The 15,035-nt window shown below is 40.7% G+C and overlaps 1 protein-coding gene across 1 annotated transcript in view; it reads left to right on the top strand.

Moving 5' to 3' along the window:
* Positions 1 to 15,035, top strand: part of LOC107193979 (liprin-beta-1) — a 117,866-nt gene that overhangs the window by 87,008 nt on the left and 15,823 nt on the right. Inside the window, 7 exon segments of the mRNA XM_015583527.1 lie at positions 1 to 5; positions 7 to 173; positions 1,607 to 1,975; positions 3,311 to 3,666; positions 8,461 to 8,667; positions 10,828 to 11,188; positions 14,110 to 14,199. The exon segment at positions 1 to 5 is cut by the window's left edge and continues 222 nt beyond it. Coding sequence (XP_015439013.1) covers positions 1 to 5; positions 7 to 173; positions 1,607 to 1,975; positions 3,311 to 3,666; positions 8,461 to 8,667; positions 10,828 to 11,188; positions 14,110 to 14,199 — 1,555 coding nt within the window.

Raw genomic sequence — 15,035 nt, 5'->3', positions numbered from 1 at the left:
GGTTCAGCAACAGCAATCGCAGGAGGATGGGAAGAGACTCAGCACTGGCAGTAGCCCGATAGAGAAGAGGAGTTCGGCCAGCGACAAGTCGTCCAGCCCTATCGAGAAGAGGACCAGTCCAGTTGAAAGGAAGGAGAGAACCAGCCCCATCGACCGACGGGGTAGTCCTATTGGTATGTATTCGAATGTTAACCATACGACGGCTGTAAAACATTCACGGCCTCGCGAACTCTGAGTCAGTACCCATGTAATATTACTGTTAGATTAGAAAGAATTCTCGAGTTCTATTTTTCATTGATGCCATATGTCGATTAGGCCAACCTTTTACATACCATACTCCAATTTATTCACATACGTATTTATATCATAAAATTTCTCAAGTACCCAAAGCCCCATAAGAGCTATGTCGAAAACTTAATTTTTGAAAAACTTTTTCTTATTTACTTGATCGGCGACCGAGTCTCAAAATTTTTTTCTGTGTGTATTTCGGTCCAAGAAACAATCTGTATGAATTTTATTTAATTATCTAGTCTTTCGAATTTCGCACGAACCACCTTAAATATTTGATTGATACATGAAGTCTGTCCGGGACTACTATAACATCTTCGAAGAGCAAGTTCCATTTTGATCGACGACTCTAATACAACAACGGGAAAAGATGCTAGAGCCCAGGCGTGAAAGTATTCGCGGTTACGATACCGCGTTTCCAACTTTTCCCATAAATGTTCTTTTGTTTAAGTCACGTTTCGGGCCCGTTGCCGTACGTAAATCTTTCCGCGAGAAGTTTCGCGGGTATAATTCAAACACCGGAGTTCATGCATAGCTCACGGTTAAAAGTTTATCTCGATTGTCCGGAAACACAGTGTTGAATCCCCACTATCTTGCAGTTTACTTGGCTGCCACTTTTACGACTGGCCATGATTCACCATTTTCCTCCTACGAATCGCGGAACGGAACCCCGGAGGCCGTAACCCCCGTGCGCCAGCTGTCCACGTGGCCCTTTGTCGTCGAGATTCTTCTGTGACCAGCGCAATGGGGGGAGAAAGAGAGATTTCGTTACGTTTTCAAGCGCACGTGATCTTCCTTTGTCGCGTTTCCACGAATATAGCACAATGTGTACTTTTAATGAAAGATACACAAGATAAAAAATAGCACTTTTTGGGCATTTTTGTGGTCAAATGTTAATAAATTTTTTTGCGGACACTCTATAGGGTGACATTGACAACGTATGTCAAGGTCATCGATCATTTTACTTCTCAACGCTACTACAGTACGATACTAAACATTTTAATAAAAAATCAGCAACGACTAAAATTTCTTGAGAATTACTCAGAAGGGTGTCACTAACAATATATGTATATAAGGTGTTCGACCACCAGTGGGAAAAAATTTAAAGGGTGGTTCTTGGAGACAAAATAAGAGTAACGAAATTGCGACAAATGCTTCGTTTGTTAGTTGTAAACGTTTATAATTTCTACGTAACCCAAGAAAAGTGGGCCGCAAAAATACATTGGATGAAATGTCTACTCCTATACCTCGTCTGTGCTGAAACATTAATAAATCATCCGAAATTTTGCCCTAAGAACAGAACACTTTCTGACTCCAGAAAAACGCAGCGGTTCCCCGACTCGAAGCCCAAGCGAGAAACCACGACGTCCTTACGCCCCGGCACTGGAAAAGACACGGCTGGGCGGTGGTTCCGGCGGTAGCGTCGATTCACGATCGGGCAGCGCCAGCCCCGATCGAGGATCTAACAACCGAGGTTTCCTTCATCGTGGCGGTACCGATCGGTCCAGCGTCGAACGATTACGAATATCGACGAATCGTGACTCACTGCGGTCCAGCAAGGAGCTAAACGATCACGAGAAGGACATCGACAAGGATCTGGTGGACGGCGAGGTCCGTGCCGACGAGGACAATGAACCACCTGGACCAGCCCCGGGCAGCCGACCCTCGTCCCCGGCTAATTCTCTTGGTGGGTAACCCGGCATTTAATTATGGAAGGCCTTCCCTTTCAACTTCATCCACCCTCCTCCATCCCCTTACTCCCTCACGGTGCACTTTTACACGGTCCACGATTGTTCCAACAAACGAGAGTACTCGTTCGTCGTTCCTACGATTCCCGGGAATTAAACGGAGGCCTACGGATCCTCTGAAGATGAATGCACGGGGTTTCTTCAATGCGGAGTCGCTGGCGGGAGACACGGGATTCGGTGCATTATTGAAAACGATGTGGTCGGCGGGGAAACGATGTACCCTCGCGGGCAAAGCTCAGCTTCCGCTAGGGGAAAAAGTGACGTAGACGGAAAATCTCCTACCACTTCGTAAATTTATTTCAAGTACTGAAATAAATGTTAAACCGAATGTTAAGATGGCATAGATTTCAGTAACTCCCAAAACTAAATTGTAGCAGACCCTTCGCCTGTCTCACTTTTTCCCATAGCGGAAGCCAAGTTTGCTCGTTGGTCTACCTTCACCCTTATTCACTTGAATTTCATATTACTGGACTGCGGATTTTTATGCAAAATCATATTTTAGGAGGTTATTCACGAAGAGAATAACCAAAGTAGGAATTTCTTTCTTCCCTTGACACTAGAACTACCAAGCAAGTCAAAATTACTTGCCAATATACTCTTACAACGGTGATTGAAATGTTATAACAATACATTTCCTCAGATCTTTTGTAACTTTCATTACGATACGACATTAAAGAAATTAGTTGATTTATAAATTTTCAAAAGTTCGCCATATTTACCGATCGATCGAAAAAGATATGCGTTTATCGTCAGAGCGTTAATTGTCAGAATATACTAAAGACAAATGACAACTAGTGTCAGTTATAACATTTTAAACATGGTTGCGATTTCATTTCAAAATCATATATTTCTTATTGGAAAACCTTTTACATAAAATCTGCAGTCTACATATCACATTATCCTCGTAGCCTGTTGATATTAACCCTTTTAGTGCCAGGCGAAAAAGAGGTGCCTATGCGAGAATAACCGGCACGAATTTCACGGTTTTACTAGGGTTTGGGAAAATGGTCATAAAAACCAAACAAGAAACAATATTTACATGATTCAAAATTTTTTAATTTTTTATTTTTTTTAATTCTCTCGTAATGAAATTAGACCATTTATAACGTATTATAAATTTGTTTTGAGATAGAGTTCTCCCGCAATGCGAATAGTAAAGCGCTATAAGTCGCGGGCCGATATATCGGCTCTGGCATTTCTCGCCAGTGCAGCAAGAGCCGATATATCGGCCTCCGGCACTAAAAGGGTTAACAAAACAAATACGTATGGAATAGGTATCGGCGATCCACTGGTAGCATCCAGACTGTCCAACATCCACGGCAGCGGCGGTAGCAACGGATCCGTGGAATTGGCCAGCACCAGGCGGCTCCGATTGGAGAACGAACGATTGGTGGCGGAAGTGGCGAGACTCAGACGATTGTTGCTCAGCGGAGCAGCCCGTGGCGAGGTCGGCTCGGAGGATGCGGCGTTGGAGGAGGAAACGCGATTCGTCGCCCTCGAGATGGAGCTGCAACACTGGAAGAGGCTCAAAGCCGAAAAGTTCGATCTGCTTAATCAAATGAAGGCGCTCTATGGCACTCTGGAGGACAAGGAGACGGAACTTCGCGACTTCATCAGGAATTACGAACAGGTGAGTCGGTCTTTCTTTCGTATAAGATTAACGGGGGAACATTGCATGGGTAGCTTGATAATAATTATTGATTGGGTATAATCATTCGCTTTAATTGATGCTTTCTTTTTGAAGAACTTCTTGACACTAGTCCTGCTACCAAACCCATTAATCCTTCATGCCCAGTGTTGCCATATAGCTAGATATTGTAAATTACCAAATAAAATATTAGTACAGTGGTCGTGTCTCAAATTACACTGCAATATAAAATATTATGCAAAAATTTTTTAACTACGGGAAGGGAGGAGGGAGAAGGGCAGAATCCAATTTTTTTCTTGTATGGTAGGGCAAAAGCCACTCTTCCGTCCAGAGAGAGGGGGCAAGTGCCACTTGGCTACGCCCATGGATACTAATAATTTCATTTCGTGAATCATAATTACATGTAACCGTAATACTACATGGCTACAGTGGGAACGAAATGGTTAAAATGACAATATCGTTGCTTTTAAATCATTTCCCGAATGTCTCCATTTTTTTTTTTCATTCACAACGAGATCCTGTAATATTAAGGAAAAAATAACTGTAGGAACCGCACTGCGAAAAAATTTGCTTAACGAACATCCCTTCCCGCGAGACGCATTTCAATTCCACCACCGTTTGCGGTGGCCGGGGACACCGGCCCGCGGTAGGTACACGAGACAGCAATTTTCCCTGTTAAATACTTTCATTAAACTTGGCGGAATTTCTCATTTTCCCCCGGACACACCGTTATCGCGTTGCGCCCGCACTCCACGCACTGTCGGTCATTTCAATTTCGCCAAATGAACAACGTGCCGCCGATCTCGGGCTCGAGCGAAACGAACCTCGCTGTATTCAATATTCATGGATCATCGATGTGCCCCTAAGCTGCGTTCGTTTATGAATTAATCGGAATACGTATCGATCATAAATATTTACAACGTGTACATAATCTGGTCCTGACATACGGAGTGACTTTACTATCGCTGTTTAACCCTTTAACGCCTAGATTCTTAAATCTTTGCTTCAAAATGATGAGAATTGATATACAAGGTGTCCCACGAACTCTGTCTACCTAAAATATCATCGTTATTTCAATGAACACGCGAAAAGGTTACGAATAAAAGTTGTAGGATTTAAAACAATACATAATATGGTAATAATAGTTTCTTTTCGACAAAATTTGTCATAACGGCCGTTGTTAAATTAATTCTAATACCAACTCGGTGGGGTAGTACTGCCGGTATTAAGTGTAAATGGGGGGATTACGGAAAGCAGCTTAAAATATTTACTGGGGAAAATTAAAACGTACATATTTTACCACGGTTACCTGTCGCGACAGCGCGGAAAGTAGAGCTCAGCTCTCAACAAAAGAGATCTCTAATGCCGTGTTCTTCAAAAGACAGCCTTTAATGTTTCTTGCGAGGAAGCCTTAAAGCGGTAGTAATGGCGCCCCGGTAAAAAATACGGAGTTTACTTAGAGACCCGGAATAATTCTCGTAAGAACGGGACGATGCATCATGCAGCATCTCCCGAAAGGAGGACAGCGGACTTTAATATCCTGTAATATTATGTTCTATATTAGCGGTCGTAAATACTCGGGTGTCTTACGCGAAAGGACGAGAATGTTCTTTAAAACAGGCCACGAATGTCGGTGAACACGCACAAGGCTTAATAAGTCGCGTCGAAATTTATGTAGAACAATTTCAGTCCTTTTTTGACCGACGTCGAAAAGGAAGAGGTTACACAATTCGATGTGTAGGTATGTTTTTTTCTAATGATTTTATATTAGAACATTAATGGAGTTAAATCGAACTCCTTTTGATTTGGTTGAACCAGAATTGGTTTCAGGATTTAATACTGAATAGTTTAGATGTATCCAGCGATTACTCTGAAACGGATTGCATCTTAACTTTTGCATCTTTTAGAAGGTGTTCACACAATGATTCCGCTTGGAACAAATCTCGATTTTTTTTTGGTACATGTAAACTATTACTTTCATTCACAAATTATCTATTTCCAAATAATATAATTCAAAGTAGTTCCCATTGATTCCAACAAATGGATACGCACCTTTATAATGAAACTGTTCACCTTCGTTCTATTTTTAACAATAAAAACTCGTAGTCGATTCTTTTTTTCTTTCGTTATTGTATTTGTGTATTGCCTAAAAATTGTAAGAAATTCGATACAATCGAGGCTAGCAGTGGCCATTTTGACAGCACGCATCACGACGGCTGACCAAAATGGCGGTGGACGCGTAGACCCGTTATCCAGATGGATCCTACAACTGTATAGAAAGTTTCCCGTACTTCTCCGTAATGGGACATGAAAGAACACACCGCGTCCCTAACCCCTCCGGTTCTTACGGCAATTTCTCATCGCACAGAGCCCGTCAATTTCCCCCTTTTTGCTTTTATACTCTTCCGTCTTGTCGCATCGCGCGTAATCCACTTCATCATCGGGGCGAACGTCGACGCCCGTCACCGTGTGTTCCGCAGAGAAAAGAACCACCTTCCTCTCTATGATTTTTTATCCGGTCGGCTTAACATCCGTAGCCTCCTCCTCCCACCCCCACCCCCTTACCCTTTCTCTACTGTTCAAACAGAAACGCGAAACACGCAGGCAATCTCGTCGATCTCTCCCGGCTTCTTCCGTTGTTTGACATCGTAAACGTCAAATGTGTAACTTTCTGTGGATCTCTCGCTGTTTGATGTTTCGCTAACATCCTGCACGGATATACTGCAGGATACTCTGTGTGAAACATGAAACGTTAGACAAGTGAATAAAATGAGGAAATCGATGTATCGTCCGAAGAAGTGAACGAACATCGGTAGCGGATCGATCGTCTTCTGTCAATTTTCCCAGAGTAACGCAGTAATTATTCGATTGGACAAATATAAAGAACAGAGTACAAATGGGAGTGGTATTCTCGTCATTTTGGTTTCCTTTCATTTTTCGATTTTTTTTTTACACGTTTGGAATTTCTTTTAACCTTCTGTACTAATCCAAGAGGAATACCTGTACTGGTTAAGATTGAAATTTTTTGTTTCAATTGAATTTAATCTGACTGATTCAAGGAGAACGTCAATTTGAAGAGAAAAAGTATTGGAAATTAAATTTCAATTCGACACCGTCCAATGTTTACTGGTGCCATACATTCTGCATAGTTTGTTGATTCCTTGATCGAAACGAACAAAAAAGAACATTTAGACCGGTCTGAAACAGAGGCAGGGGTAGAGGGCCAATCGACGGACTCGCCCGACAGTTTTTAGCCCCGAAAACGTTGACACCGCCGACGGGCAACACCTGACCGATCCGCCGGAGTGGAAGTAATCGCGTTGTCCCAAAGTTTAGCCGATAAACCAGCTGCAACACCTGTTATACCTAGCTTGAAGTAACTTGCGCCTGAGTGGAGGAGGGGGTTGAAAGATAAGTGGATTAAGTTCTCTCCGTAGCTGATATCCTGTTGGCTAATAAGCGAAGGCACATGACACCTGTAAATAACAGGCGGGGTCGCACCTGTATCGGGTTCCCTGTGGCCGATCGAGCGGCAACGATCGTTCTCGAAAAATAGGGGATGCTCTGGGAATTCAATCACTGTGGCCCCGGTCGTCTAGATCCATTTTTCCCACGCATTCGAGATTTTAGATTTAACCCTTTCGATACGACCATGTCTGCTACGAAATGTATCACACTATACGATTGTATTATACGGACCAAGATTTATCCTTTTCGGGATTATATTATATGAAGCACACGCATACTTTGGCACAATGCAACAGTTGATAATGCTTTTGTATGTTTAGATATTAAATTGTAAATAGTCTTTACATAGTAAAATAAAAACAGGGGTGAACTTCCGAGAAGCACCCACATCCTATAATCCTGACTTTGACATATGTTATCAAGGTCACCTTCCCGTGTAACCTACAAAAGGTTTTAACCGTCGGTTGTTGATTATTAAAAAGTTATTAACAAAGAAAGATGGAAAAACATCATATTCCCAGAAATCCGAACTTTTCCATATGAAGTACGGAAGTATTCATTATTCAGTAGAAACTTACTTTGTGGAGGGGACTTTAGTCGCCCATAATATCGAAAGGTTTAAAAAGAGACAGTATACAGGGTTGAGCCGTGCAAAAGAACAGTGACTTGTCCTTATAGAATCAGACCACTAACAAGCAAATCTTGATTTCGAGCAATAGAGGGATTTAAATGTCTCATGGTTTAGCCAACTCAGGCCGAAACCGCAAGACGCGTACATGCAAGAAGTCAAGCAACCAACCGAAAAGACTTGTATAATCTCCATTCGCCTTTGTCGTGCTGTGTCTGTGGTCAAAGTGGTTAACGAGGAATCATATTAACACAATATGATTCCTCGTACACCCCTCTTACTTCTGTCTCCTAACGGCTCCACTTCCATTTTCTCATTACAGTCGTCATTCGTATAATAAAGGAAAGACACGTAAATTCTTTTTATTCTTTATTCGGAACCATTTATCGGTTGTCAGCGGAAAGAATGCCCCAAAAGTATAATTATTACGTCGAATTTTAGTTTACAGTATTTTCATCACCTCAACCAAAAAAAAAAAAAAAAAAACAGAAGGAAAACTAGGATTCTTCTGGACTGCCGCCAGTCAACGCGGTTAATCATTCCGGAGGTTCCTTTGTTTCGAGCAAGCAGTGTAGTACTTAGACTTTGCACACTTTGTACGCGTGCATGCATTGTTTGACGGTGGTGGTTTTGGGTGGAGTTACTGCCCGGATATGGGTCTCTTTGACCGTTGATTACAGCGGATGCGAGAGAACGAGGCGACCTTAGGACGCCTTCAACAACAAGGAGTCGGCATACCTTCGGAGGAACGTGAACGGGAGAGGGAAAGGGAACGCTGGAGCCTTCTGAGGGCAGCCAGGGACGAGGCCGATCGAAGTCTCAGCCTCGCGGCCAGTTTGGCCGACAAAGAGGCCGCCCTTTCGCACGCACACGCCACTATAAAAGAGGTAAGGCTCATTTTCTCACAGCCACGATAGATACATCTCATACCCGTTTGTCCAATCGAATCTAGTGTTTCTCATAGAACTGTAAGTAATTGGATATTCTAACCATTTGAATAATTCGAGTCGTTTTGAATAACATATTCGAAGAATTCGAATAGTACAAAGTATTCAAAGAATTCGAATAATTCGCATGATACGAAGTATTCGAATAATCCGAATATTCTATTGATATTATTTGAATAGTTAAATATTCAACTCAACTTATTCTACTTATGGGGATAATTCATTGTTGTATATTTGAACAATTTATTGATATAATAATTGTAAAACTATTCGAATAATAATACCAACAAATTATTCGAATACATCGAACACTTCGAATCATTCGAATATCAAATCGAATTCTAGTGTTATTAGAGTATTCGAGTATTCGAATTATCCTAATATTCGTAACAGCCGTAGTTTCTTCTGAAGAATTCTTTCTCGAGAAATATCTTACAAACTTTGTAAAGTATAAAACAAACAGTTAGAGAAAATGTTGAGTATAGACATCAACAGTGTCGTAATCCCGCGAGAATAGAAGTCTTAACTGTTACATTTTTCAGTATACTAGCATGAAAATGTATGATAAAAATACACAACAAAAAGGAAAATGGACTTTTCCAACAATGTTTACCTGAGGGTACCTTTAAATTAAAACAGTTACCATCCTCGTACCTAGCAGTGCGTGCTAACTTACCGAACTCAATCTCTCTGTGGCTGTCAGTTTCAAGTGTTTCCCAGAGTATAAACAAGAGGTAGAAGTTCAACCGACGAAAGGAAAAAGAAACTCGTTGCGTGCAGAAGCAGCGGATGCATAACTTCCTGAATTATTTACCGGACGCGTTGACTCCGCTTTTAGCGAAGGTAGCCTCGCACACCTGACGAAGTTCAGTCTCTCCGAGTGTTTCGCGATGAAATTGGTGCACGACTAAGTTTCCCCTGGAATTAAATACTGTTCCGAGCACGCTGATAATGTTGTTTTAAATCTACTCGGAAATTCTCCTTTCTTTTTTCGTAACGTAGAATTCTATTAGAGAACTGTGGATTTCACACTGAATTGCTCGAAACACAAGAGAAAAAAAGGTGTACCGTGTAACAAAATTTCCATTTAATTGACAAAATAAATTTTCTTCAGGCAGTCCATAAACATGGGAGTTTGTACAAACATCTATTTATTAGATTGTCGCACCTTTTTCTTTAACCACTCAATGGCAAATTAACCCAAGTGATTGTAATACAAAGTAATCGTTTGGACCAAGTATCGTCGTAATGTGTATCAAAGGATCCAGTGAAAATCGTGAATTTACCATCATTATCGACAATATAATTACAAAACAGAGCAATTCTCGGATAAAAACCAAATTAAAAAAGAAAATCGTGTGTCTCACCAAAAGAAACTTCTACCACTAGAAGAATACTGTTACAAAGCTCTTTTGTGGACAGCAGCGTTCATTGGCTAGTTCTATAGAGTGCATAAAGTATCGGCGATCGATCGACAGTGGCATTAGTACGAGCACTCTCGGGTAAGAAGCATCTCTTTGCGCGCTCGTGCAATTAACGTGGAGGGTGTGCCCGCCCCGGGGGAGCCTGAAATTCTCCTCGAGGGCTGTGCATAAACCGGGCTCCAGGTAACGAGTTTAAAACTGATGGCTCGAGGGTTGTCTTTTTGCAACCCGCTCGAAACTCACCGAAACTTTTTTCTTATAAACAAATTATATTTTGGACAATTTATTAGCATCATATTATTCTACATAAAAAACCGCAAACCTCATCCATTAGAAGTTTTCATGTATCTCCTCTGGTTTTCGAGATAGTACTTTCAGGTCGAAACTTCGAGGGGTTGTTTCACCCCTTAAAGCCGCGTCTCAGCCGACGAAAAAAATACGTATTCCTTATTTTTGACTGCTTAACGGACATACGAAGTTTCATGAAAATCGGAGAGGGACACTTCTGTGCCTTTCCTTGTTAGTAGAATAGTAATTTCCGTAAACAAATTTCTGTTTATTCCCAGTTCTTGTAAATTAAATTATAAATGTTTTCTTTTCATAAACATCCGATAATTTACTGTATATTGAATTTAGAGTGTCACGATTAAAAACGAAACTATCTCTGTTTTCACAGTTGCAGCGTCAATTGGCGGAGAGGGGCGGAGGTGGTATCTGTTTGAGCGACCAGGAATCCTTGGTCTCGTTCCCGAGGGGCAGCGTGAACGGTGCGGCGACACCGGGGGCCGGAAGTAGCAGCGGCGGCGGTGGCTGTGGTATCATCCCTCATATGAATTCTCAACCGCCATTAGGCAGCACAGAGCTAGGAGTAGTGACTGTTGGGAACGTCGGGAATGCGGCAGGTGCTGGTTCATCCGGAGGGCAGGCGGGCGATCGCGGAAGTTGCAGCGCGGACAGTGGCGTACGGGGTTCCAGCGACCGAGAAAGCGGCGGGGCCACCAGCGTGGGCGGGAACCTATCGGACTCGACCACCGATGGTAAGCATATTTAATTTTATAAGTATATCTAGACCCTAGATGCAGAGCACAGACGATGTATAGGAGTAGGAGAGACAGGGGCAGATTGTAACAAAAAAAGTTTTCACAACTTTTTCTCAATCAGAAAATAATTTGCGTGACTTACTGCTCACATCTTTGGTCAATTCATTGAGTGTAAATATATGACGAAATCTTTGATACTTAGACATCTATGTTCATCTTAAGCAAATCTGAACTTTTGTAGCAATGTGCCCCAGCCCGGGGTAAATTGTAACACGTCTGTTTTATTTAGTTAAACACAAATATGAATACAAATATACATTTCCAAGAAATATTAATGAAAATATCATTATTAAGCATTTGATATACATGGATTAAACAATCATTATTCATTGGCAGATACAAGGAATATTTCTGTCAGTGCAGTTTTCATATCTTCTTTAGAAGTAGAACCTTTTCTTGTTCTTTTCTTGTATGTTCTCATCCTAAAAGTAACTAATATTTCAGCAAATAGCAAGTTTGCTTTATTACCATTTAGAGCAGGGTAAGTAGTAATGTGTTACATTTTGTCCCAAGCAATTTGTTACAAATTACCCCGAGCTTGAATTTTTCGGTTTTGTCGCAGCAAACGAGAAACTAAACATTAAATTACTGAAATGCGTACATATTATAATAAACCAATGTGTAATGATTCGTTTGCGACAAAGAAGCAAACATTTAAACGGTTTCTGATGGTGGTTAATTGAAGTAAAAATGCTAGGAATGTTTTTCTTTTAGGAGGAGGACGGGGGTAAAATCGATTTTTCTGGTTCTAGACTAGTGCAAAAGTCACTTTTTTTCTTAGTCCCCCTGCCTACTCCCATGGAGGGGCATAAACATCTCAATTATTATTGTCACTTCTTTACGAAACCCCAATCTACCAACACTATTATTAGTAGACTGCGGATTTTATGCATTTATAACCTATGGGAATGAGTAAAATACAATAAAAGACGAAAGTTTCATCAGACGCAATGAGTTTTCCATTTTATTCTGAACTCAATAAGATACTTGAGAGAAGAACAAAATTCCTACAGTTGTTCTTGTGTTCATAAATTACTTCAGAAACTGTAATATTGCATAAAGATCTGCAGTCTAATTATTAATAATTTTTCGAGGTCTAAGTTCAGCATAAGAGACTACATTAGAACTAATATAAATTATTTCGATCAAATAAAAGGTTCGCAAAATCAAGTCCATGTCTCTGGAAAAAATTCTGCATCATTAGACCATCGAAGTGTCTTAAAATACGGCAGAAAATCTTCTGTTACGTAAACGATGGATGATTCACCGCGATTTAGTAGAAATGTTCCGACGGCAATCGTCTCGATAAACGATGTCGCATCGCGCGTACAACATTATCGCCGTTATTATTCATCCGAATGTCAGCCGGTCGGAACGCGACGATTTCCCAGCTCTTAGGCGCAGCAAGCGAGCGCTAAGATTAATCGCCTAGTTAGAGTGCATTACGGTGCATCCGTTGAAAACAAGAAAAAAAAAAAGAAGAAGAAAGAAAGAGAAAAAAACACTCTGATAGCTTCCGTCAACTCTGAACCGTCAGTCGAACGTAGGCGGTGCGCTAATCGAGCGCATTTCCTTCATGTATTATTCAGCTCGACTCACCGTGTCCGTGCATTAAAACGGATTGATCGATTTCGCCCAGGACAAACATACTCGTAGCCAATAGAAACCACGTGAGCGAACTTGCAGCCGAATATGGTGGAACTGTAACGTCTCTTCGTCCATCGAATAATGGAAATTGTACAATCATTTTCTCAATTAATTCTCTAACTCGTAAATTTACGATAACTGATCTAAGCTAGCACTGGATTGGTATTAGGTTCGACAAACAGGCAAGCGTTTTTCGAGGGAATATATTCTAAGATACGATATTTAATAACAATAAAAAAAAATTCATGGCGGTCCACATGGACGTAACCATTGCTGTCTGCACAGCCATTAAAAACATTCCCCTTTCGAGGGTTAAGACGCTATAGATACGTATTCATCATAGTACGTACACTACCGCTCACAAGTAGAGGAAGTGCAGAAGGTTTTCACAAATGCATTCTAGTTTTCGAAGTACTGGATTTTCCCCAGAATCAACGTGTGGCCTGTTCGAATCCATGAATCCTACCTGTCGAACGATTGTTCGTTGAAATTTGAGTCAACCAATCTGGACCTTGTTTAAAAAAAACAATAGGGTAGATGTCCCAATTACTGCCAGCTTATGATTGTAACTTCATTTAATCATTTTACGTGTTGTTTAACCTAAAAATTGTGTCAATTTGAAACGTAATATTATTTAACATCCCTTTCATTAAAAAAAAATAGTTTTGTACACTGAATATGAAGAAAGAATTAATAATTAATAAAAATCTGCGAGCAATCCCAGTGTCCTTATGACTGTCATCTCAGAGATTACAGTAATTCTTACACAATTCATTGCGTACAATAAATATACAGGGTGTCCCATAAAGATGGGACAATCCGCAACATGCATATTCCTCATATAATGCAAATCGAAAAGTCCCTTACCGTTTTGTAATCTGAAGGTGCATTTTCGAGATATTAACGGTTTTTTTATTTAATAATAATTAATAGTTTGTTTTTATGTAAATCAGAGAGTCCCAATTTAATAAGAAAATTGTTTGTACACAATTCTTTATACGTTGTTTTCATTAGGTAAAATAAATAAAGTGACAATATTAGGAACACTGGCAGGTAATTTGTACATTTGCCACAGAAGAAACGAAAATTCAAAATTCGACTAGAAAGTTTTACCTGTTTTCGGTTTGCCAATCTGGAAGACTAAATATACGCGGATCGTATGCAAAATTCGTTTCCTTTTTTTTCTTCACACATTGTACTTTTCCGCGCAGGCACGCCGACAATTATGATCGAGGGAAGCGGTCTCGACATGGACAGCATCTCCGTGGTTTCCTCCATAGCACCGTCCCACATATACCAGTGTAAGTGTCCAAACATAATCGCTGATCGTGTCATCTACTTCCGTTTTATTCATCGTCGTACTCCACCTCCAGAGGATTCCTCGTGCTTCTGTGTGTGTCTCTGTTTTCCCTTCTCTCTCTATCTCTCTGTCTGCCTCCTCTATCTCTCTTTCTTCCTTCAGTTTATTCACCCGTTTCACGTGAATGTACGCTTCTTGTTCTTCATCTGAAGCATATCGTTGTTTCAAGGATGCAGGCTTGAAGTTGGTACAATTACACACGGTTTGTTGTACAATTTGCAGAATTGTACCGAAAAAAAAAAACAGCAATGTTTTATAGGATATTGACGATTCTTATTATCCATTGTTTCACATAGTTTATGTGAAACACGTGTTAGGGGAAAGTGTTATTTGGTTGGAAGATCATATTTTTCGAATTTTCTAGCTCGTCGGTATTGTTTTTTAAATAGGACTCTGAAGTGTTCGTTCATTGGTGAATTTTACCCTTGCTACGTGGTGATTGAAGGATATACTCACGGTCTTTTGTTTTCTTCGAACAGTTCGTCCACGAGACAACAGTCCACATTTATTCATATCAAACATATTGTTAAACATTAGTTTGTTCTTCGGGGAGGGAAGTTCGCGACACACGTCCACATTAACAATCTTCGTGAACACATTGCAATATCTACTTATTTAAACAAAAAATTGTATTGGCTAGCTAGTGATTGGAGGATTTATTCACGGTCTTTTGTTCTCTTCGAACAGCGTTGTCCCTGGTGGGTGTGTGCATACGTATTGTTGGTTTGTTCTCTTAATTGAGGCGAATTCGAGTGTAAACAGTGGCATTGATCGTAG

The sequence above is a fragment of the Dufourea novaeangliae genome, unplaced genomic scaffold (assembly GCF_001272555.1).
Source record: "Dufourea novaeangliae isolate 0120121106 unplaced genomic scaffold, ASM127255v1 scaffold21, whole genome shotgun sequence".
In the NCBI taxonomy this organism is placed as follows: Eukaryota; Metazoa; Arthropoda; class Insecta; order Hymenoptera; family Halictidae; genus Dufourea; species Dufourea novaeangliae.
This window is presented reverse-complemented; position numbering and strand designations above follow the sequence as displayed.